At 43.7% G+C, this 18,391-nt stretch overlaps 1 protein-coding gene across 9 annotated transcripts in view; it reads left to right on the forward strand.

The window, feature by feature from the left end:
- The window catches only part of GGPS1 (geranylgeranyl diphosphate synthase 1), a 38,275-nt gene that overhangs the window by 9,890 nt on the left and 9,994 nt on the right, over positions 1-18,391 (forward strand). For 2 of the 9 annotated variants that reach the window (XM_075924774.2, XM_006122054.5), the window contains exon 2: positions 1,904-1,994. In XM_075924774.2, coding sequence (XP_075780889.1) covers positions 1,925-1,994 — 70 coding nt within the window. In that variant the 5' untranslated portion in view covers positions 1,904-1,924. The other 7 variants (XM_075924773.2, XM_025184113.3, XM_014573077.4 and 4 more) reach the window with 7 other exon arrangements.

Consider the following 18,391-nt stretch of genomic DNA (forward strand, 5'->3'; position numbering starts at 1 on the left):
TGTAGCAATTTAAAGTTCTTCTGTAGCGAGTGGCCCCACTATGAGTAGGAATTTCTAAATACCTTGTCTCTGAATTGAGAACTCCGTAAGGCATCAGAAAACAATTTCTTAATCCGCATTGGAGAGAAGGTAAATCTATATGTCTTCTTTCAGAGAACTTCATATTGAGAAAATTGTTGTTCTATTTCTAGAAATTTTCCTTTATAGAAAATACCAAATATGCATACAGTAGCACAAGTTTATACTGTACACAAAGTGGATTGTATAGTCTTTGGAAGCATTTGGGAAAAATCTCAAGTTTCAAATTCTATGAAATTAACAGACTTCAGAATCTTAGTTTTTGCCTAAGCTTTTACAGAAAGAATGTGTTGGATAGTCATTTGACTACAGTTTTGGGTGGTGGTTTGTGTGGGTTTTTTTTGTTTTTTTTTGTTTGTTTTTTTGGGCAATGATGAAACTCATAGCATCTTATAATTCAGTTCTTGCCTTTCTAGGCTCTCCCTTTGTCGCCTTTTTTTTTTCTTTCTGGTCTCTCTCTTTCATTACCGGTTGTATCCTTTATTTTGCTGCACTTTGTGTTATCCTTACTTTTCAAGTAGTCCCAATTAATTTAGTGTGATTAATGGTGGTGCAAGGTACTGTTTTCAGTGCAGGGAAAAGTGTTGCAGTCTGGATTGCCTGTCCGTTAACACTGTCCGTTAACAGAAGTCAGTGTGTGTGTGTGTGTGTGTGTGTTGTAGTAATGCATGTCTTTGAGGGTGGGGGGGGGGGAGAACTGTTTCTAAGAGTCATCTAGGAAGACAGTCTGGAAATAGTAAATGGGATACATTTACATTTTAGCAAAAAACTTATCTCTCGTCTTAATGTGCCTATTTTCCAAAAAAGGATATTACATTTATAAGTCTAGCAGCAAGCCTTTGGGCTGACAGCCAAGGACATTCTTCACCAGTTGCCAGGGCAAAACACTCCTTACAAGATACCTTCTTAACAGTCGAGGGCTGCTGCTGAAGTAAATGAAACTTCATACTACCACTGCAGTTCCAGTCTTCAAATGACATTAAAAACATTGAGTTTTGAGCTGTTCCATCTGCAGTGCAGCAAAAGAGGTTAAAGGTGAGAAGAAGGAAAATGGATTACTGAAGGAACTCTGAAAAAAGCCACAGAAATTGAGCCTAAAGTCATGAACTGAGAAATGAACATTAGAAGACAAATAAGCTATGCAGGCAAACAAATTCAGAATTGGCCACAGTAAGAGAATTTGAGACACGAATGGAATACCATGGCAGGAAAAAATAAGGATAAAGAAAACTAAACACTTATCTGCTATGTTCTAGTCTTTTAAATCAGTTGAATGGTATACATTTTAAAGCAAATATGGAAGAATGAGTAAGTTAAATCTTGAGTGTTTTTGTTTTAAAGTATGCCTTACATTGAAGTTGTCTGTTTCTTGATTAAAAATAAGACTAAATGTGTATTTCTGAGCTTAAACAGTTTAGAATTTGAATTTTTCTGACTAACTTTTGTAATGATCTACAAAAGGATGCTTGATGTGTGTGGGATTCTATAAGACCAGACATCAAAGCCAGACTCTACACTTATTTAATGATCTTAAACTGAAATGTTTGGTTTGCTTTCATAAAAATCAAAACAAAGTTCCCCTGTTTTGAAAATGTGTGGTTAAAGTATATAAAGCCAACAGCAAGAATACTTTTGTAATGCAAAGATAGCTGGGAAATGATGGCTTTCTTTCCAGTAACACTTTCAAGTCAGCCTTTGTTCTAAATCCCTTAACCCTGCTTATCTCTCCCCCGCCCCACTTGCTTAGAGCTATGGTCTTGCTTCCATTATATATTTTAAAAATTCTCTAACACTGATTTTGATAGACCTCTCCTTTCTTTGACAGAGTGGAACACTGCTTCTTGAAATGGAAGGAAGGGAAGAAACATCTGAAAGAATTCTTCTAGAGCCATATAGATATTTACTTCAGCTGCCAGGCAAGTCTCCTTTTACCATTCTATTCTGTATATCTAACCTGTCTTCAGTGATTACTTATTCTTTTGAATTTTATTAGACGGCAGTTCTGTCTACTCTTGACTTGTATGGAATTTTATTCTGAACAATATAGTTTTTATTGAAAGGAGCAGATTTTTCTATTTAAAAAAATCTTCACCTCCAAGACTGGACTGGAAGTCTAGCACTTCTGAGATTGTCCCTGTAGTCTGCCCATTTCAGAGAAACTGTTCTTCCCCCTGCTTTACCACTGTATTTTTAAGGCGCCAATATACTGTCTAATGCAGTGACTCTCAATCAAGGGTATATGTATATCTGGAGTATGCAGAGGTCTTCCAAGGGAGTGCATCAACTCCTCTAGATGGCTTACATAATAAGCACTAGCAAAATCAGTACAGATTAAAATTTTGAACATTTTACACTACTTAAGGGGGTGGGGTGAGAGGATATCAAGAAAAATCAGACCCCTGAAAGGATTAGAAAGGTTGACACACGCTGGTCCAATATATCTCTAGCAGTTTCCCTTTCACCAACTGAAGACTTGGTCTACCTCTTATGAAATGGACGTGGTCAACCCTGAGCCTTAAGTTGACTATGGTTCTGTATATTTAGACCTTTTTGAACTTTGTACTGTTGGTTTCTTATGCATGCTTTTCTCATTGTGCTGCTTAAACAGGTGGTCATACACCAGAATTTTCCTTCAGACCAACTTCAGCTATCTGAGTCACCTAATCTCACCAGATAGTTAGCCAGGGGTTGTATATTGGCTTCAGGTCAGCTGATAGTATGCTCAGAGAGAGACTTCCACTGAGACATGGGAACAATTTAGACCGAAGGAAGCTGATCATTAACTCACAAATCAAAACCATACCTTGTAATGTACTACATGCACAGGTTAGTGGCTTCGATAGCTTTCATCACAGAGCAGTGAAGTGCAGAAAATAAATCTGATAAGCCACCAAAGCAATGGCCGGTCCTACAGAGGAAGAAAACAATAAAACTTAGTGCATTACAGCACTAAGTGATGTCAGTCCAGTTTGTATTCTGCACTCTTCAAGATTAAAAAAGTAAGTCTAATCAAATTTGTGACTGCCTGTACACAGCTGGGAGAAATTTTAGATGTGGTCAGTTGGCATTAATAGACATATTCTGGGTACAGATAGTCCTGAGCATGCCAAATATTTGACATAGACATGTCTTGTAGTGAAACTTCCCTTTGGTTTAACTTATTATTAAACCCTACCAAAGTAGCAGTTAACTTGTATACATAATTCCAGTGTGACCAACTATTTCTGGTTAAAGTGGAAAAGAGAAGTTGCCAGTAACCCTCCTTCCTCCAGCTTCAGAGAAATCCCAGGTTTCTAATTTGTATCGTGTCTTCCATTGGGAAACAAATGAGTAAATCTACAGCAGGCCTGGGCATAATACCTGCCGTGAGCTGGATCTGGCCCGTGGACACAGCAAAGAGCCTCAGGCAGACTCCCTGCCTGCCCCTGCATGCTGCTTACCAAAACCGCTGCCGTGCTCTGTTTGAACAGCTGCAAGCCTATGGGTGAGAAGAGCAGCTTCATGTGGTGTTCCTGCCCCCCAGTACAATCCCATCAGCTGGTTTCTAGCCAATGGGAGCTGCCTGTTAACAGGCAGCTTGCAAAGCACCCTCCTCTCAAGCTTGTCACTGTTCAAGAGCCATGTGGTTTTTGTAGCCTGTGTGAGGATGGGGCAGTCAAGGAGTCTCCTTGACAAGGCTGTTGGCTGGGAGTAAAGCAAGTAAGTCTCCTGGTCAGAGCCTGGCTCTGGCACTCCAACCCTCTGCCCTACTCCATGTAACCCAAATCCTCTGCCCCCTCCATCCCCTCACAGATCCTGCCCTAGGTCACAGCCCAAACCCTTCCTCCATTTCCTACACCCTAATCCCCTGCCCAACGTCACAACCCAAATCTCTGCACCCTAATCCCCTAACCAAGGTCACAATTGCATCCTTCACCCAAATTCCCTCCCAGACCCCACACCCTCTCCTGCATCCCAGTCCCTTAGTGCAAGCTCCCTTCTGCACCCAACCTCCATCCCAGACCCTGTACCTCCTCCATTAATATGGAAAAGTGCGATCCTTGACCATTTTCCAAATTCTTAGAGCACCCCTCCCATCAAATTGTTGCCCACCTCTAAGATGTGGTATTCTAAAATATATGCGCGCGCACACAAAATGACTGCAGTGGTTGCTGCAAATTACCACATACTACTTGTCCTCTCTCTCAGGTAAAAGGAAATGTAGCCTCCTTCCCACCGTCAATTGTTAATGATTTGCCAATGATAAGGAAAAAATTATATTGCATTTTAAAATACTGAAGTATTACATTTTTGTTGGATGTAGTGATGGTAGTAATTGGAGCACAGTTTGACAGAAGCTTACTAATAGGAGTTGAGCAAGCTAAAGAACAGAAATAGACAATAAAATGTATCTGGACACCAAAGTTCTTTAAAAAATTAGCTTGTAAACATTGCTCTATTTTTTTTAAAATAGATTTAAAATGGCATAGACCCTCTAGCACTATGAAGTAACTGGTCAATCACAGACCTCATTTAGAATCAGAAGTATGCCATCAGGAAGCAGCAGAGACAAAAAAAGCAAATACAGTGCAGTGTGTTAAACTAGTGTCTAAAAATGTGACAAGGTAAGGAAATGTTCTGTACTTGTTTCATTTAAATTAAGATTAAAAGCAGCCCTCTTTTGTAGTAAAGTTTGGGAGCAGTATTAAAACAAGGTTCAGTTGTAAACTTTTGAAAACCTTAATTTTTTTGATCGGAGTTATGCACAATTGCCATTCCCAAGATGTTTGTAATGCTGAGGTTCTACTCTGATGTTTTCACTTCACCTTGTACATTTTTGGCCTTGAAACTGACCATTTTGTTGACCTCCTTTATTTTCTTTAATATTTGATAGAGGGCTGTTGCAGAAGAACTCTCCTAAGGGGTCATCTAGAGTACAAATATAGCATTTTTTTATCCTTCTCTGGAGAAGCATATGCTCTCATGGCTATGGGAACAGAGTAATTCCTTATGTAAAGTTTAAGCATATTCTGTACTTCATACAGATAAAGGATTGACCCATCTTGAGACTCCAGCCATGTATACATGGCAGAGATGCATGGTTTTATCAGTGACCCTAGCAAAATACTGTGGAACCTCAAAGATGTGAGCACCAGAGTTAAACTTACTGGTCAACAAAACCAGAAGTAAGCTATCAGGCAGCAGTGGAGGCAAAAAAAAAGCAAATACTGTATTGTGCCTTTTGCACCTTAAAGGCAGGTACATATGGGCTGCCTGTCTCCACCCGCTGCTCACAACATAAGGGGCAGCCATTTACAAAGAGGAGGTGGTGAATGCTGTTTTCTCTTTTTTCCTTTCTGTCCCCTCTTCCCCTCTGGGAGGGGAGACAAGCTTGCAGGTTCAGAGCCCAAGAAAAAATGTCCCAAGCTGGTACTGAAAACTGTCCTGGAATGTAAGCTGTCAGAGTCTGAGCTCCTGCCTCCATGCTGCACTCTGGAGGAGCAGTTCCGTGAAGGGCCATAGCCTGCACTGACTGCATGCCCACTGATGCTGCTATGCCTCAAATGTCTCCTCACCCTTGTGGCCAGGGAGCTACAACTAGCTATCTGTCCCCACCCCCATTCACCAGGCACTCGGAACCCCTGTTGCAAGCAGTCCCCTGTGAAGAGCCTCTATAATTGCTTGTTCAGAGTTGCAAACAATCTGATGTACGCAATTCTGAAGTTCTAGTGTAGAAAGAAGCAGCATGCAGTGTCACAGCTCTTGTGCTCCTCCCCCTGGGCACAGGGCTATTGGCTCCTGCTCTGCCTCCTTTCCCCCCACCTCCTCCTGTGGGGGGGCTGCTGGCAGGCTCCTGCTCCCAGCCTCCTCTGCCTGCAGCAGGCCGCTGCTCCCAATAAGTGTCACCCAGTAAGATACGTTCAACACACTTAAAGATTGTGCATCCAGTGACTCAGTAGGATGGAAATCAAAACATTTCAGATAAAGTGTTATGTAAATAATATCACAACTGCTTTACTTAACTTCCTTAGTTACATCAACCAATATAGAGATAATATTAGTCTTTTGTTTCTTGGCTTATGCATTCAAATATGTTGTCAAAGGTTGAATGATTTCCTATTGTATTGACACTATGCATTTTGCGTTGCATGGTTCACTTTTTCTGACAACATTATTGTATTTGGCTATTAGTCAAAAGCACCAGGAAGTTGCCCTTGTTGTTGTTGCTTTCTCTTTGAGCAGTTTATAGGACTGCAGTGAGTAGTGGAACATCTTTCACATCTTGAATGAACATTCACTCACTCTAGGGCAGAGTTTCTTAAACTGTATTCCGTAGCACACTGGTGTGCCTTGGAGAACAACAGAGTTCAAAATGGCTGCCCTTACAGGGACAGGCAACTTTTTTTGCTCAATAACTTCCCCTGACCCTTCTTGTTTTGTTGAGCCCCCCCCCCCCCCCCAAAATCCTTGGTGTTACTCATTTAAAAAAAATATTGTTTCGTGTTCCTTGGTCTTAAAGTTTAAGAAACAGTGCTCTAGGGGGCTTGCTTGCCAACCGCCCCACCCCCTCTCCTCTTCTCCCCCCCCCCCCGCCCTTCAGTAGCGGGGGGGGGGGGGGGGGGATTGGGCCAGGCCACAGCTGTGCTGGTTTGCTCCCTCCAGCTGCTGAAAGGGGCCTATCAGGCTTTGTACTCTACCCCCAGCTTTTTCCTTTTCCCCGCCGCCCCCCTCCCCCAGCAGGCCCTGGCTCTTGATCCCCCTCTTCCCCCTGCCCTCAGCTGCCATGGAGGGGTACCAGGGTGAGGTAGAGCTACTCTGGCTCTCCCCCAGCTGCGAGGAGGAGGTGGGGTGGCTGAAAGGGGAGAGGCTGCGGGACACAAGTGCTATGGTGATGTCAGTGTCATCCTGCAGGAAAAACTTTTTTTATGTAGAGATGCATGTTGACTCTTACTACAAGTGATTGTGGATCAGTAATTTAATCTGAATATCTTTGAAGCCTATACCACTTGACAGCTCTTGTTCTGTTTTTCATGCTACAGGTATTAGAATCCTGTATCCTTTGCCACAGCTTTTCTCCAGCTGCTGAAACCATTATTAATAAACAGATTTTTGTATAGCAATGGAGGTTGAAAAATCTGCATGGGAAGCAAGAGTAAAGCTGCATTTGATACTTGCTATTTTGAATCCAGAAATATAAACCAAACAGTACTTTTGAAACACATTGCACTCATTCTTGTATTTCATTTTGAGGATAGTTTTAACTGTGGTTGCTTTGGGCCACGAGCTAAAACTTGCACAATATCACTTAGTCCTGGTAGAATCTTACTCTCCGGGATTACCTAGTAACTAAGTTGATTCTTTCCAGCTTCTATTTCCCATATTACTCAGCCTTTATCTGGTGAAGAATCTGATGTTGAATGTTCTACTTCTGATTCTTCTACCATACAACTTTTGTCATTATCTAAGGTATAGAGTTCAAAGGCTTTTACTGGCTTCTCTCTCCTGGCTTTTCCAGAGTTAGGCCTTTTTCTGAAGTTGAAAGTAAATCTCTGCAAATTTTGAGGTATCTGTTTTGATTCTTGCTTTCAGAAAAGTTTTTAAATTCTGACTTTTCAGTTGCTTGTATACAGAAAAGAGGGTCTCACTGGGGTGGGGCTTAGGTCCCTCTTACAAACTACGTTTTTGAAATACTTACACCTACCCACTGCAAGTGGCTTGGCCTGGACCTGACTGTGTACAGTAAAACTCCATTAGTCCAGCATCCAATGCTCCGGGACTCCTGATGGTCCGGCACCATCAGGAACCTGGAAGTGCTGGGGCAGCCGGATAGGCTTCCCCCATTCAGCTGCTGCTGAAACTGATCAGCAGCTGAATTGGGGAATCCGGGAGCAGAGCAGCTGGGGTGCTGCCGGATTGGTCCTGTAGCGCTGCCCCTCGTGGCTGCGGGACCAACCTGGCAGCACCCCAGCTGCTCTTGGGGAGGCCTGGGGCAGACCAGCTGGAGTGCTGCCGGGTTGGTCCCGCAGCGCCAAAGGATGGCGCTGCGGGACCAACCCGGCAGGACCCCAGCTGCTCTGCCCCAGGGGTCCCCGATTCAGCCGCTGCTGAAACAGATCAGTGGCTGATTCCAGGAAGCCCGGGGCAGAGCTGCTCTGCCCCGGGCTTCCTGGAATCAGCCGCTGATCTGTTTCAGCAGCGGCTGACTTGGGGACCCCTGGGGCAGAGCAGCTGGGGTTCTGCCGGGTTGGTCCCGCAGCGCCGTCCTTTGGCGCTGCGGGACCAACCCGGCAGCACTCCAGCTGCTCTATTGCAGGCATCCCTGATTCAGCTTCTGCTGAAACTGACCAGCAGTGGCTGAATCAGGGACGCCTGGGGCAGAGCTGGACTATCGTAGGGGAGGGCTATGGGGGGCCCACCCCACTCCAGCCCCCTCATAGCCCCCCTTCTGATAGTCTGGCATATTTGATAATCCGGCACCCCCTGGGTCCTAAAGGTGCCGGATTATCGGAAGTTTACTGTACTTAAGGAATTTGGGACCATCTGTGGTGCCAGACTATCGGAAGTTTACTGTATTTAAGGAATTTGGGACCATCTGTGAGCAGCAATCCTCCTAGCTCTTTTCTGGTTTCTGTTTGTTGGGGTGAGGAGAGGAAGGCTGAGTGTCTGAATTGCAGCCTCAATCTTCAGGGATATTCCCCAAGCAAGCAGGCATATAGAAGTGGTCAACGATTTAAATTAACTTTAGCTGGTGTGTTCTGTAGGCTGTGCATTTCAGCATCAATTTCCTGTTCTGAGGGAAGGAAGTATCTGTTTGAACTGCACTAATGACTTCCACAGTCATACCTCATACACCACAGCTGAAGTAATTTGTTCTTGCTACTTTAGGCAACAGAAGAGAGCAAGAAATCTTCTGGGTGAGGGAGATGTGCCAACTGCCCCTTGGCATCATTGATGGCTTACATTTACTTTGTAGTCTGGAACAGACAACTTTAGTCATACTAACTTTTGATACTATATCTCTTTTTCTGAAGGATTTTGAGAGTGTCTGTCCTACTTCTATGGGGAATGTACTTTATGATGGAACTGGTAGCACTACCAAAGTTGCCCAGTGCTTCCCATTGTTCTAATTTGCTTAATTTTGTGTTGAAATTGTATACCTGAGGCTAAACTTTTTTGAAAAGTTCAGCCAGAAAAACTCACCTGTTTGTGAAAACAAGGCCAAGGAAAAATATTTTTTTTCTACCATTTCAAAAGAATTCTGATTTTTTTTTTTGAGAAACTCTAATGCCCACATGCTTTGCAAGAGGGATTTAAAATTGTGCTGAGGGTTGGCTTTTTGTCTATAAGATGCCTCTTACCACTACAGATATCCACCCAAACTTGGACAAGTTAGATGCTTTTGGGAAAACCCATTTGCACATGCTCAGTCCCCTTAAGATTTTAAGTGCTTAAAATCCCCAAAGATTCTGTGCACACTGAACATATGATATCCTGTTGACTAAATCAGGCAGATACTCAGCACCACAGTGAACATGCATCTTTTTGTTCTTATTGTTCACTATGTGACTCGAGATCTTACTTATAGCACATTGAACTATGCTTTCAGTACAGATTTGTCTTTGTGGAGTCTTTGATAAGAATTGTAGGCTGGAGATGCCTGCTTAGAAAAATTGTGCAAATGGACTGTAGTTTGCCTGCACTATGGTTTTGGGGCTATGTGGAGGGCAGAATTTGCTATCTTGATGTTGTCTTGACAATTCCAGTGAACTCTACAGATGCAGAGAGACTAGTGTTTGAACATGGGAAGTGTTTTCTGTACAGACCTAGGGAAATAAAGAAAGATAGTTGCTGGATGCTCCATGCTAACATAGAATTAATGACACTTTGAAACTAGAACTTTTTTCCCCACTTTTTTTTTAAGACTGTAGCTCTCAAGTTTGAGGCTACCAATTGGGTTCAGTACTCTATATAACCATCTCAGATACTCCTACCTCCCTGTGAGGGAGTTGAGCCCTCTGTGGTGTTTGCTGCTGTAAAGTGTCAATCAATGCATTTTGTCAGGTTCACTCAATCTTTATTTTATCGAAAGAAGCTAATTACATCTGGAAGAAGGGATTCTATGTACAGTGACCTCCTTCTGTAGCTGAAGAGTAATAAGTAAAGGGGTGGGAGAGTGTGGAGCCTTCTGCAACGGAACTGTACAGAGGAGGAGAAAGTCTTGTCACTCCCAAGCTGATGAGGGCTAGCAACTAAGAGCCCTTGGGTGAGGTGCTTCCAGCAATATGGGGAAGATCAGACCAACCTCCAGGAACCTTCTGTAGCTGCAGGAAGCTCCTTAGTGGGGATGTTCAGAGTTCAGCTCTCAAGGCAGCACAGAAATGCAGGTGGCAATCCCATGCCTCCACCTGCACCCCACCCCCCAAAAAACCAGATGGAGACACAATTCAATTTTGGGCTAGGATCCACACAGTTACAGCACATCTGAAAGTGTGAAATGTACCAATTTTCAAATCCTATGGCCATAAAATTGACCTTAATGGACTGGGAATTTGGCATGGCCCTACTCCTGTCTAACAGCTCTCCCAGTGCTATCAGCATCTCCATCACATCTATAGCAGAAGGCACAGGCAGGGACTCCCTTGCCAACGATGACCATTGGCAGAGTCTCCTCAATCAGCAAGAAGGGGCTATGGCAAAGATTTCAGCTTTTCCCTGAAATCTGCTGCTACCACATTTAACCCACCTCAACTCCACTGTTCGTTTTTTTTACCAGCTGTGGGAACATCTGCCTTTCACTTGGAGGTATGGGCCTCCATTGCACAAGCCCCATGTGCTGTTGGCTATCTTTCATCCCTCCACTCACCACTGCCACTACAGGTTGGACCTCCCTGGTCTAGCACTCTTGTGACCTGAGCTCTTATCTGGGCTGTGGTGCTCCCTGTCCTGCTGCTAGCTCTCTCCACCTTCCTCTTGGGGGCAGAGTGTCTCCAGCTCCTGTGGTCTCCGCTGCTGACTGGGGGCGGGGGGGGGGGGTCTGGCTGGGGCTCCTAGTGGGCCACAGGTGTTGCTAAACAAGAGTCTTAGATTTGGGAGGTGCAGTCTGCAATATGGCCACCACTGCTTCCAACTCTGGCAGTCCAGGAGGCTGTGAAGAGGCATTTTGGGTGGAGGCTTCTCTTCTTCTAGAACCCTTAGAGCAAGGCTACTCAACACGTGGCCCGCGGGCCACATGTGGCCCATTTGTTTGTGGCCTACGGTGCAGTTTGGGTTTACATGGGGCTCAACGTGCGGCTCGTGAGTAGGATCCTTTGAACATGACCTCCACTGGGAACACGGTGCACAATGGCGAGTTAATATAATGGTCTTCTGTTGATATGCATTTTAGTAAAATTCCTGGACTGTCATTGCTCATTAAAAGTGCTGTCATATGGGTGGAAATCCAGTAAATATTGCATTTTATTAATATCAACAGAAAAGTCTTAAATGGGGGGCCTGTGTGTTGGAGTCTTGCCTTAATCTTTGTATTGATGCCCATCTGTGTGAAAAGCTATTTGCATATATAGTTGCATGTGCATGTGCATGCAACCACACTTAAGTTGCGGCCCTCAGCATAAGAACATAAGAACGGCCGTACTGGGTCAGACCAAAGGTCCATCTAGCCCAGTATCCTGTCTGCCGACAGTGGCCAGCACCAGATGCCCCAGAGAGGGTGGACCGAAGACAATGATCAAGTGATTTGTCTCCTGCCATCCCTCTCCAGCCTCTGACAGAGGCCAAGGACACCATTTTTATCCCCTGGCTAATAGCCTTTTATGGACCTAACCTCCATGAAATTATCTAGCTTCTCTTTAAACTCTATTATAGTCCTAGCCTTCACAGCCTCCTCTGGCAAGGAGTTCCACAGGTTGACTACACACTGTGTGAAGAAGAACTTTCTTTTATTAGTTCTGTGCTGTGAGTATCATTGTGACCTGAGTAGCCCTGTCTTAGAGGATCTGGCTCTATGGTAGGATGGGTCATAGCTCGGGGGCATTCTTCTGAATGCTATACTTTTTAGCTTCTTGCATCCCTGGGCAAACACCTGCTCCAGGTTTATCTCTAGATTGCTGTTACAAAAGAACAGATCTAAAAAAATTAACAAGTGCTGTTGCTGACTTGAACAGAAATCAAAGAGAAAATCCTGTAGGTGCTCCTTAGGCAATAAGGCCAGGGCCCTGGGTAGCTGCCTCGTTATTTTGGAGGCTTAATTCTAAAGGGCAGTGAGCAAACTCTTAGGTGGGCGTGTTACTTAGTTGTCCTCCTCAAATGATGTGAAAATTGCTAAAGTACTGCAACCATCCACACTTCAGCAATATATACCATGATCTAGGGAGCTTTCTGCAGGGGAGATTGGCTTGGTGGTATAAGAATAAAAAATTGACATGCCAAGCTCATGATGAAATGGAGATCTACATCTACCTTAAGATCTGGGAAACTTCCATAGAAAATGAGTGAAATGGGCATCCAGTTCTTACTTTACCTGGAAAACTTAAATTTTCCTTTCCAGATATTTCATTCCTACTGTGCCCTAACTTGTTACAGTAATGATGGCAGAGGGAGAAGGAAATTTGACGTTAGCATTGGAAAGGTTGTCTTACTATCCAGAGCTGCTGTTTGAGTATTAATGCCTTCTGATGTTTTTAATAAAATTAGTTGGCTGATAGTGTTCTGGTTAAAATCAGCTTGTTGCCATAAAGAATTATACAGCTGTAAATGCACTGTGGTCTGCCTTGCCTTATAATAAGCTCTTTCTACTCTGAAGAGTAGACCACAATATGCCTTCAGCTATATAATCACTCTGGTGTCTGGCTTTTTCCCAGAGGGACTGACAGAGCAGCAATACACTGATTTTTTTTTTAAAAGACTTATTCACATCTGGTAAATACTTTTAAAATATAAAATTACGCTCCTTTTCTTCTCCTCCAGATAAATTCCAGTGCCCTTTAAAATAGGGATGTGAACCACTAGTTGACCATCCGATAAGCAAATGCTTATCGGATAGTCGAGTAGACAGTCACTTCTCCCCCTCCCCCCCCATTTGCTGCCTCTGTCAAAGAAAGAGGAGGCGGGGCGGGAGGGTAGGCTTCATGCAGCACTGCTGCTTTGAGGTAGAGCCAGACCCTGGGTTCCATGCGAAGCTGCTGCTTTGAAACACTGTGCGCAGCCCAGGGCTAGCCGGGGTGTCCCCAGGCTCCCCGTGGCATTTCAAAAGTGGGAGTGCTGCATGGAGCCCGTGGTCAGCGGAAGGAGTTCCCAGGTGACCCTGTGCTCCCCATAACTCTTTCGCCTTTGAAGGGTAGCAATAGCCCTAGGGCTGTTGCTACACTTCCAAGGTGGAGGTGCCCTATTGACTAATCAAATAGTTGATGCAATTTGCATCAACTATTTGATTAGTCAACTACTCAAACTTTAACATCCCTACTTGAAAACATGTTTCAGACCCGTCAATGTTCTATCTGTATATTTTCCTTCAATGTGTGTCTGTTTGCCTTTACCTTATTACTTGCCTCCTGACTGGACATGGTAGTGGCATACTGTTGTGCATACGCTTTAGCCCAGGGATGGGTAAATTATGGCCCACTGGCCAGATCAGGCCTGCCAACCCTTTTAATCTATCCCGTGACTGCCCCTGCAGTATGAGCAGAGACATTCAAAGCGACTAGCTCGGGGTCAGCAACCTTTCAGAGGTGGAATGCCAAGATTTGACTTATTCGCCTCTGTACAGATCCAAGTGCTGGTGATACTTTTTAAAGTCAATAATAGTTCTACTTACAGCAGCTTCATGAATAAATGAAGATGCAGATCTTACCTTTTAGTGCAGTGGTTGGCAACCTTTCGGAAGTGGCGTATCGAGATTTAACTTACTCATGGATCTGTGGTTACAGTTTGATACCTATAACAGAGGTATGAATAGACATTGACTAGATGGCCCGCTACATTCCACATCCTGATGACATAAAGAACCAAACAATGGTTTGGTTTTTATCAGCTTCATGTAACATGGACACTGTTATTGACTCTTCCCCATTTTTTTCTCTTCCTTTTTCCTTCTCTTCCTGCTATCCCCTGTTTATTTTGAAACTGGACTTTTAATAACTCCATTCACCTGAAGAAGTGGGTTCTGCCCACGAAAGCTCATGATACCATCTACATGTTTTGTTAGTCTGTAACTGGAAAAATTTAAAACAATGAATAGTCTTGTAGCACCTTGGAGACTAATTCAGCTACCCCTCTGATGTATAATTTTTCTTATTTTGTGTCTACTTAAATGGACAATACTGTATACTGCAGACTAAACACGGCTATCCCTCTAATACTGTATATGGCTTTCTTTTTACACCTGTGTAAAACTATAATGACAAACCATTATAATAGAATGCTGAGATCTCCCTTTCTAGTGTATTATTTTGAAGTAGGGTGTGGGAGAAGTGGGTTGGGTTACCCTGGCCTATAAAGTAATAAGAATACATGGTGACAGAAGCCACAAACTTCATGAACTCAAGATATATATATCATGGATCCTTCTGTCACCTAGATTTGTCCTTATATACATGTGTGGCCTAATTGGGGTGCTGTCTGCTCTGCATCCCAGGGTCCTCCTGTGCTGTGATGTGTGAGTACCTTGCTGGTTGCTGTGCTTGGGCTGTGGATGACCCCTACTGGCCTCTGCCTGTGAGCACTGCCCAGCAGGTATGCTGCCTAAGTCACAGTAGGCAAAGACCCAACCGGTCAGACGAGTTGGGGCAGCGAGGGAACTAAGAAAGTGCATGTTCGGAGAAAGGGTCAGATTTTGGCTGAAACTATGAAGGGAGCAGACTAAAGAGGGGCTGGAATTTAGGGGCCTAGGGACCCCATCTCAAGGGGTCTGAGGCATCCTGGCCCAGACTCCTATAGGTACATCACATCTATGCTGTGCTGAATCCTGGAGAAGCAATAAACCCCCTTTATTCTACTGGCTGGCAGAGTCGGTTCTTGCTGCTACGGGGGTGCAGTGTCGGGAACCCTGACATGGCGTCACAACATGCATACCACAAAATTCAGAAATTACTTTTCAACGCTTTGTAAGCTGACAAACACCTCACAGAATTATGCACATGAAGTGCCCCTTCAAGTCTGTCAGCTCTGCACAAGAACCGAGATTGCTACCCTGTCTGCTAGTAGATCAGGAAAACAGCTGGTATTCATGGCATCTTTCCAGTTTAAATATATTTTAACTTATAACCGTATCTTCTAGGTGTTTGCAAATTGCTTAATTGGTTGCATTACCTTTCTGGGGACTGAAGCTAAGATGACTGGTGTGTAATTCCCTGGATTGCCCTTATTTCCCTTTTTTCTAGATCAGTCTTCTATTTGCTCTTTTTCCAGCCCTCTGGAATCTCTCCAGTCTTGTGACTTTCCAAAAATAATCACTAATGGCTCTTGTAGGCCCATTACAGTCCAGCAGTCTCCAGTAATTCTTCACAGCAGCTGTCAGCAGTGCTGCCACTGTCAACCAGTCTCCTGGCCTGCATACCTTGAGACCTCCAGAGACATGGACTGCTGTCTAGTCTTGCAGCTCCTTCTATAGGGCCTCTGATTGGTTGCTTCTTCCACTGCCACTCTAGCCTGCTTGGAGGACTCTTCTATTGCTTTTTGGGGGGGTTGGATATGGCAGGTCCACAGGGTATCTGGCAGGGGGCATCAGGACCTAGTCCACCCTGTGTCTCACATCTTTTGGTGAAAACTGAAAGTCATTTAACACATATTTTTCTTTCCCCCTTCCCCGTTGAGTAACGGTCCTACTCTGTCCTTGTTCATCTTGCTTCTAATGTATTTGTAGAATACTTTCTTGTTACCCTTTGTCTAACTAGTTTGATCTAATTTTGTGCTTCGGCCTTTCTAGTTTTGTCCCTACACGCTTGTGTTACTTGTTTTATGTCCATCCCTTGTATTTTGACCTAATTCTCTTTTTGTAGGACTTTTTAATTATTTTAGGTCATTCAGGATCTTCTGGTTTAGTCAGGGTAATCTTGTCATACTTCCTGTCTCTTCTATTCATTGAGATAATTTGTTCTTGTGATCTTTCTCTCCTTTGAAACTTCCCAACCCTCTTGAAATGTTCTCTGCCCCTCCCCCCCCCCCCCCCCCCCTTAGGTAAGATCCCACAGGATGCAAGTCTACCAACTCTGTCTGCCATAGTCTGATTTTTTTTTTTTTTTTTTTTTTTGAAATCCATTCTCTTTATTGGACTCTTCTCCCTCTTTTCATTGCTTAAACATGAGCCATTTCATCATCACTTTCATCCAAGTTGCCTTCCATTTTCATATTCTCAACCAGTTCTTATTTGTCAATCAAATCTAGAACAACCTCTTCTCTAGTAGCTTTCTTCGCCTTCTGAAATAAAATATTGCTTCCAATACATTCAAAGAATTTGTTTAATCTGTTCCCTGCTGTGTTTTCCCAACAGATGTCTGAGTAATTGAAGTCCATCACCGCCAAGGTCATTGCAGTTTTAAAACCTGGAAAGCTATCCAATGGCCTTGACAACTAACTATCGAAGTATGTTACACAGAGGAGCAAGAGAAATTATTGGAGGCAAGCCTCTGTCCAGGAGACCACCGTTTCAGCTTCAGAGCAGGGAGGAACTGCTGTGACTAGTTTGCACTCACTACACACTGAGGCTCACTTCCAGCAGAAGCTAAAAACAGCTACAGTTTGTCATCTAACATATGGGGCTACTGCTGAAATTATTCAACTTCTACAGTGCAACCAGATGTTTGACTCATTAAGTCACTGTCTTTGGACAGACTGTTCCACTTCCATTAGCAATCAAGTGGGCAAAAAGCAGAGTTCAATGGCTTCCCAAGAGATCAGTTCTCTCCATGGTCAGGTACTGCATATCTTTTTCAGGTCAAAAGTTTTCATATAGACCTTGTTCATACTAAACATATCTGAGTTTTGTAGCTAGCACCTTGAAGTCCATTCTTCTGCCTTTTGGTTTTCAGTTCTCTCAAACGTTTTCTAGCCAGTGACGGCTCGTCTAGACTGCATTCCTCCTTCGAAAGAGGAATGCAAATGAAGCAGATCAAAAATTCAAATGAAGCATGGATTTACAAATCTTGCGCTTCATTTGCATAACTGTCAAGTGCTCTTTCAAGAGGCTTTTTGGAAAAAACTCAGTCTAGATGGGGTTCTTTGGGAGGGAACCCCTTTTTCGAAAGCACCTGTGCACCTCATTTTTTCAGGAGTACAGGGTTTTTTCAAGTGTGGGTTTTTTGTCCCCCCCCCCCCCCCCCCCCAAAAAAAAAAAAGAATCCCATCTAGACTGCGAGGCTTTTTTGAGTTTTTTTAAAAGCGCTCTGATGCAATTATGCAAATGAAGCACGAGATTTGTAAATCCGCGTTTTATTTGAATTTTTGATCTGCTTCATTTGCATTCCTCTTCCGCGAGAGGAATGCAGTCTAGACATAGCCTGAAAGGGATGTTGCATAAGTAGAAGGCTCTTACTAACCACAGCTCCCACTCCATGACAACTTCATACTTTTGTATGTGCTTTAAGTCCTGCCGACTATTCTGAGCATCTAGAGAAGCTTTTTTGTTATCCAGCTTCGACCCAGAAGACATCTGGCAGATGCAGTGGGCAGACTGACAAAATAACATGTGCCATGTAGCTGATTGCATGATCAGATCTCCTGGATTCTTGTGCAGCTAGTTGTTTGTGTATCAATCATATTAGAGCATTGCATGGAAGTTGCATGCCACTGATGCACTAATAAAGAATCAAGAATTTGCCACAGAATGAATATGGAGACCTCCAAACTATCAAACACTGTTAACGGGTGCCTCACCTTTTCCTCTACAGGAATTTTATAGCATCCGAAGCTCTCAAATGGATTTCAGACCTTTCCATAAGATTACTTTTTTGAGTTAAGTGGAACTCCTCTGTATGCTATTGCCCTAGTTCTGCAGTTGGAATGTCATGGTAGCTTTTTGCTGCTGTTTTGAACTTTAGTGCTGGAAGCGGGCTTGCTTTTCTGGACCCCTGCACAGGATGGAAAATGAATTCCTCTCTTTGAATTCCTCTTTGTTCCCTTAGGACCCTCAAATTGGATATGGGACACTAAGTTTAGTACTTCTACCTCTGTGCTCATCTAGCAGTTCTACAGACAGTTTGGGGGAGAGCAAGCCCCCTACCCCAGAGTAGAACCCCAGCACCATAAGACTGGGCCGGAAGTCAAGAGACCGTGAACTTGGAGGGAAAGGTAGAAGCTGCTTTCCTTTGAATTTAAAAAAAAAAAATCCCAACATCCTCTT

The sequence above is a fragment of the Pelodiscus sinensis genome, chromosome 3, assembly GCF_052426305.1.
Source record: "Pelodiscus sinensis isolate ZL-2025 chromosome 3, ASM5242630v1, whole genome shotgun sequence".
Taxonomy (NCBI): Eukaryota; Metazoa; Chordata; order Testudines; family Trionychidae; genus Pelodiscus; species Pelodiscus sinensis.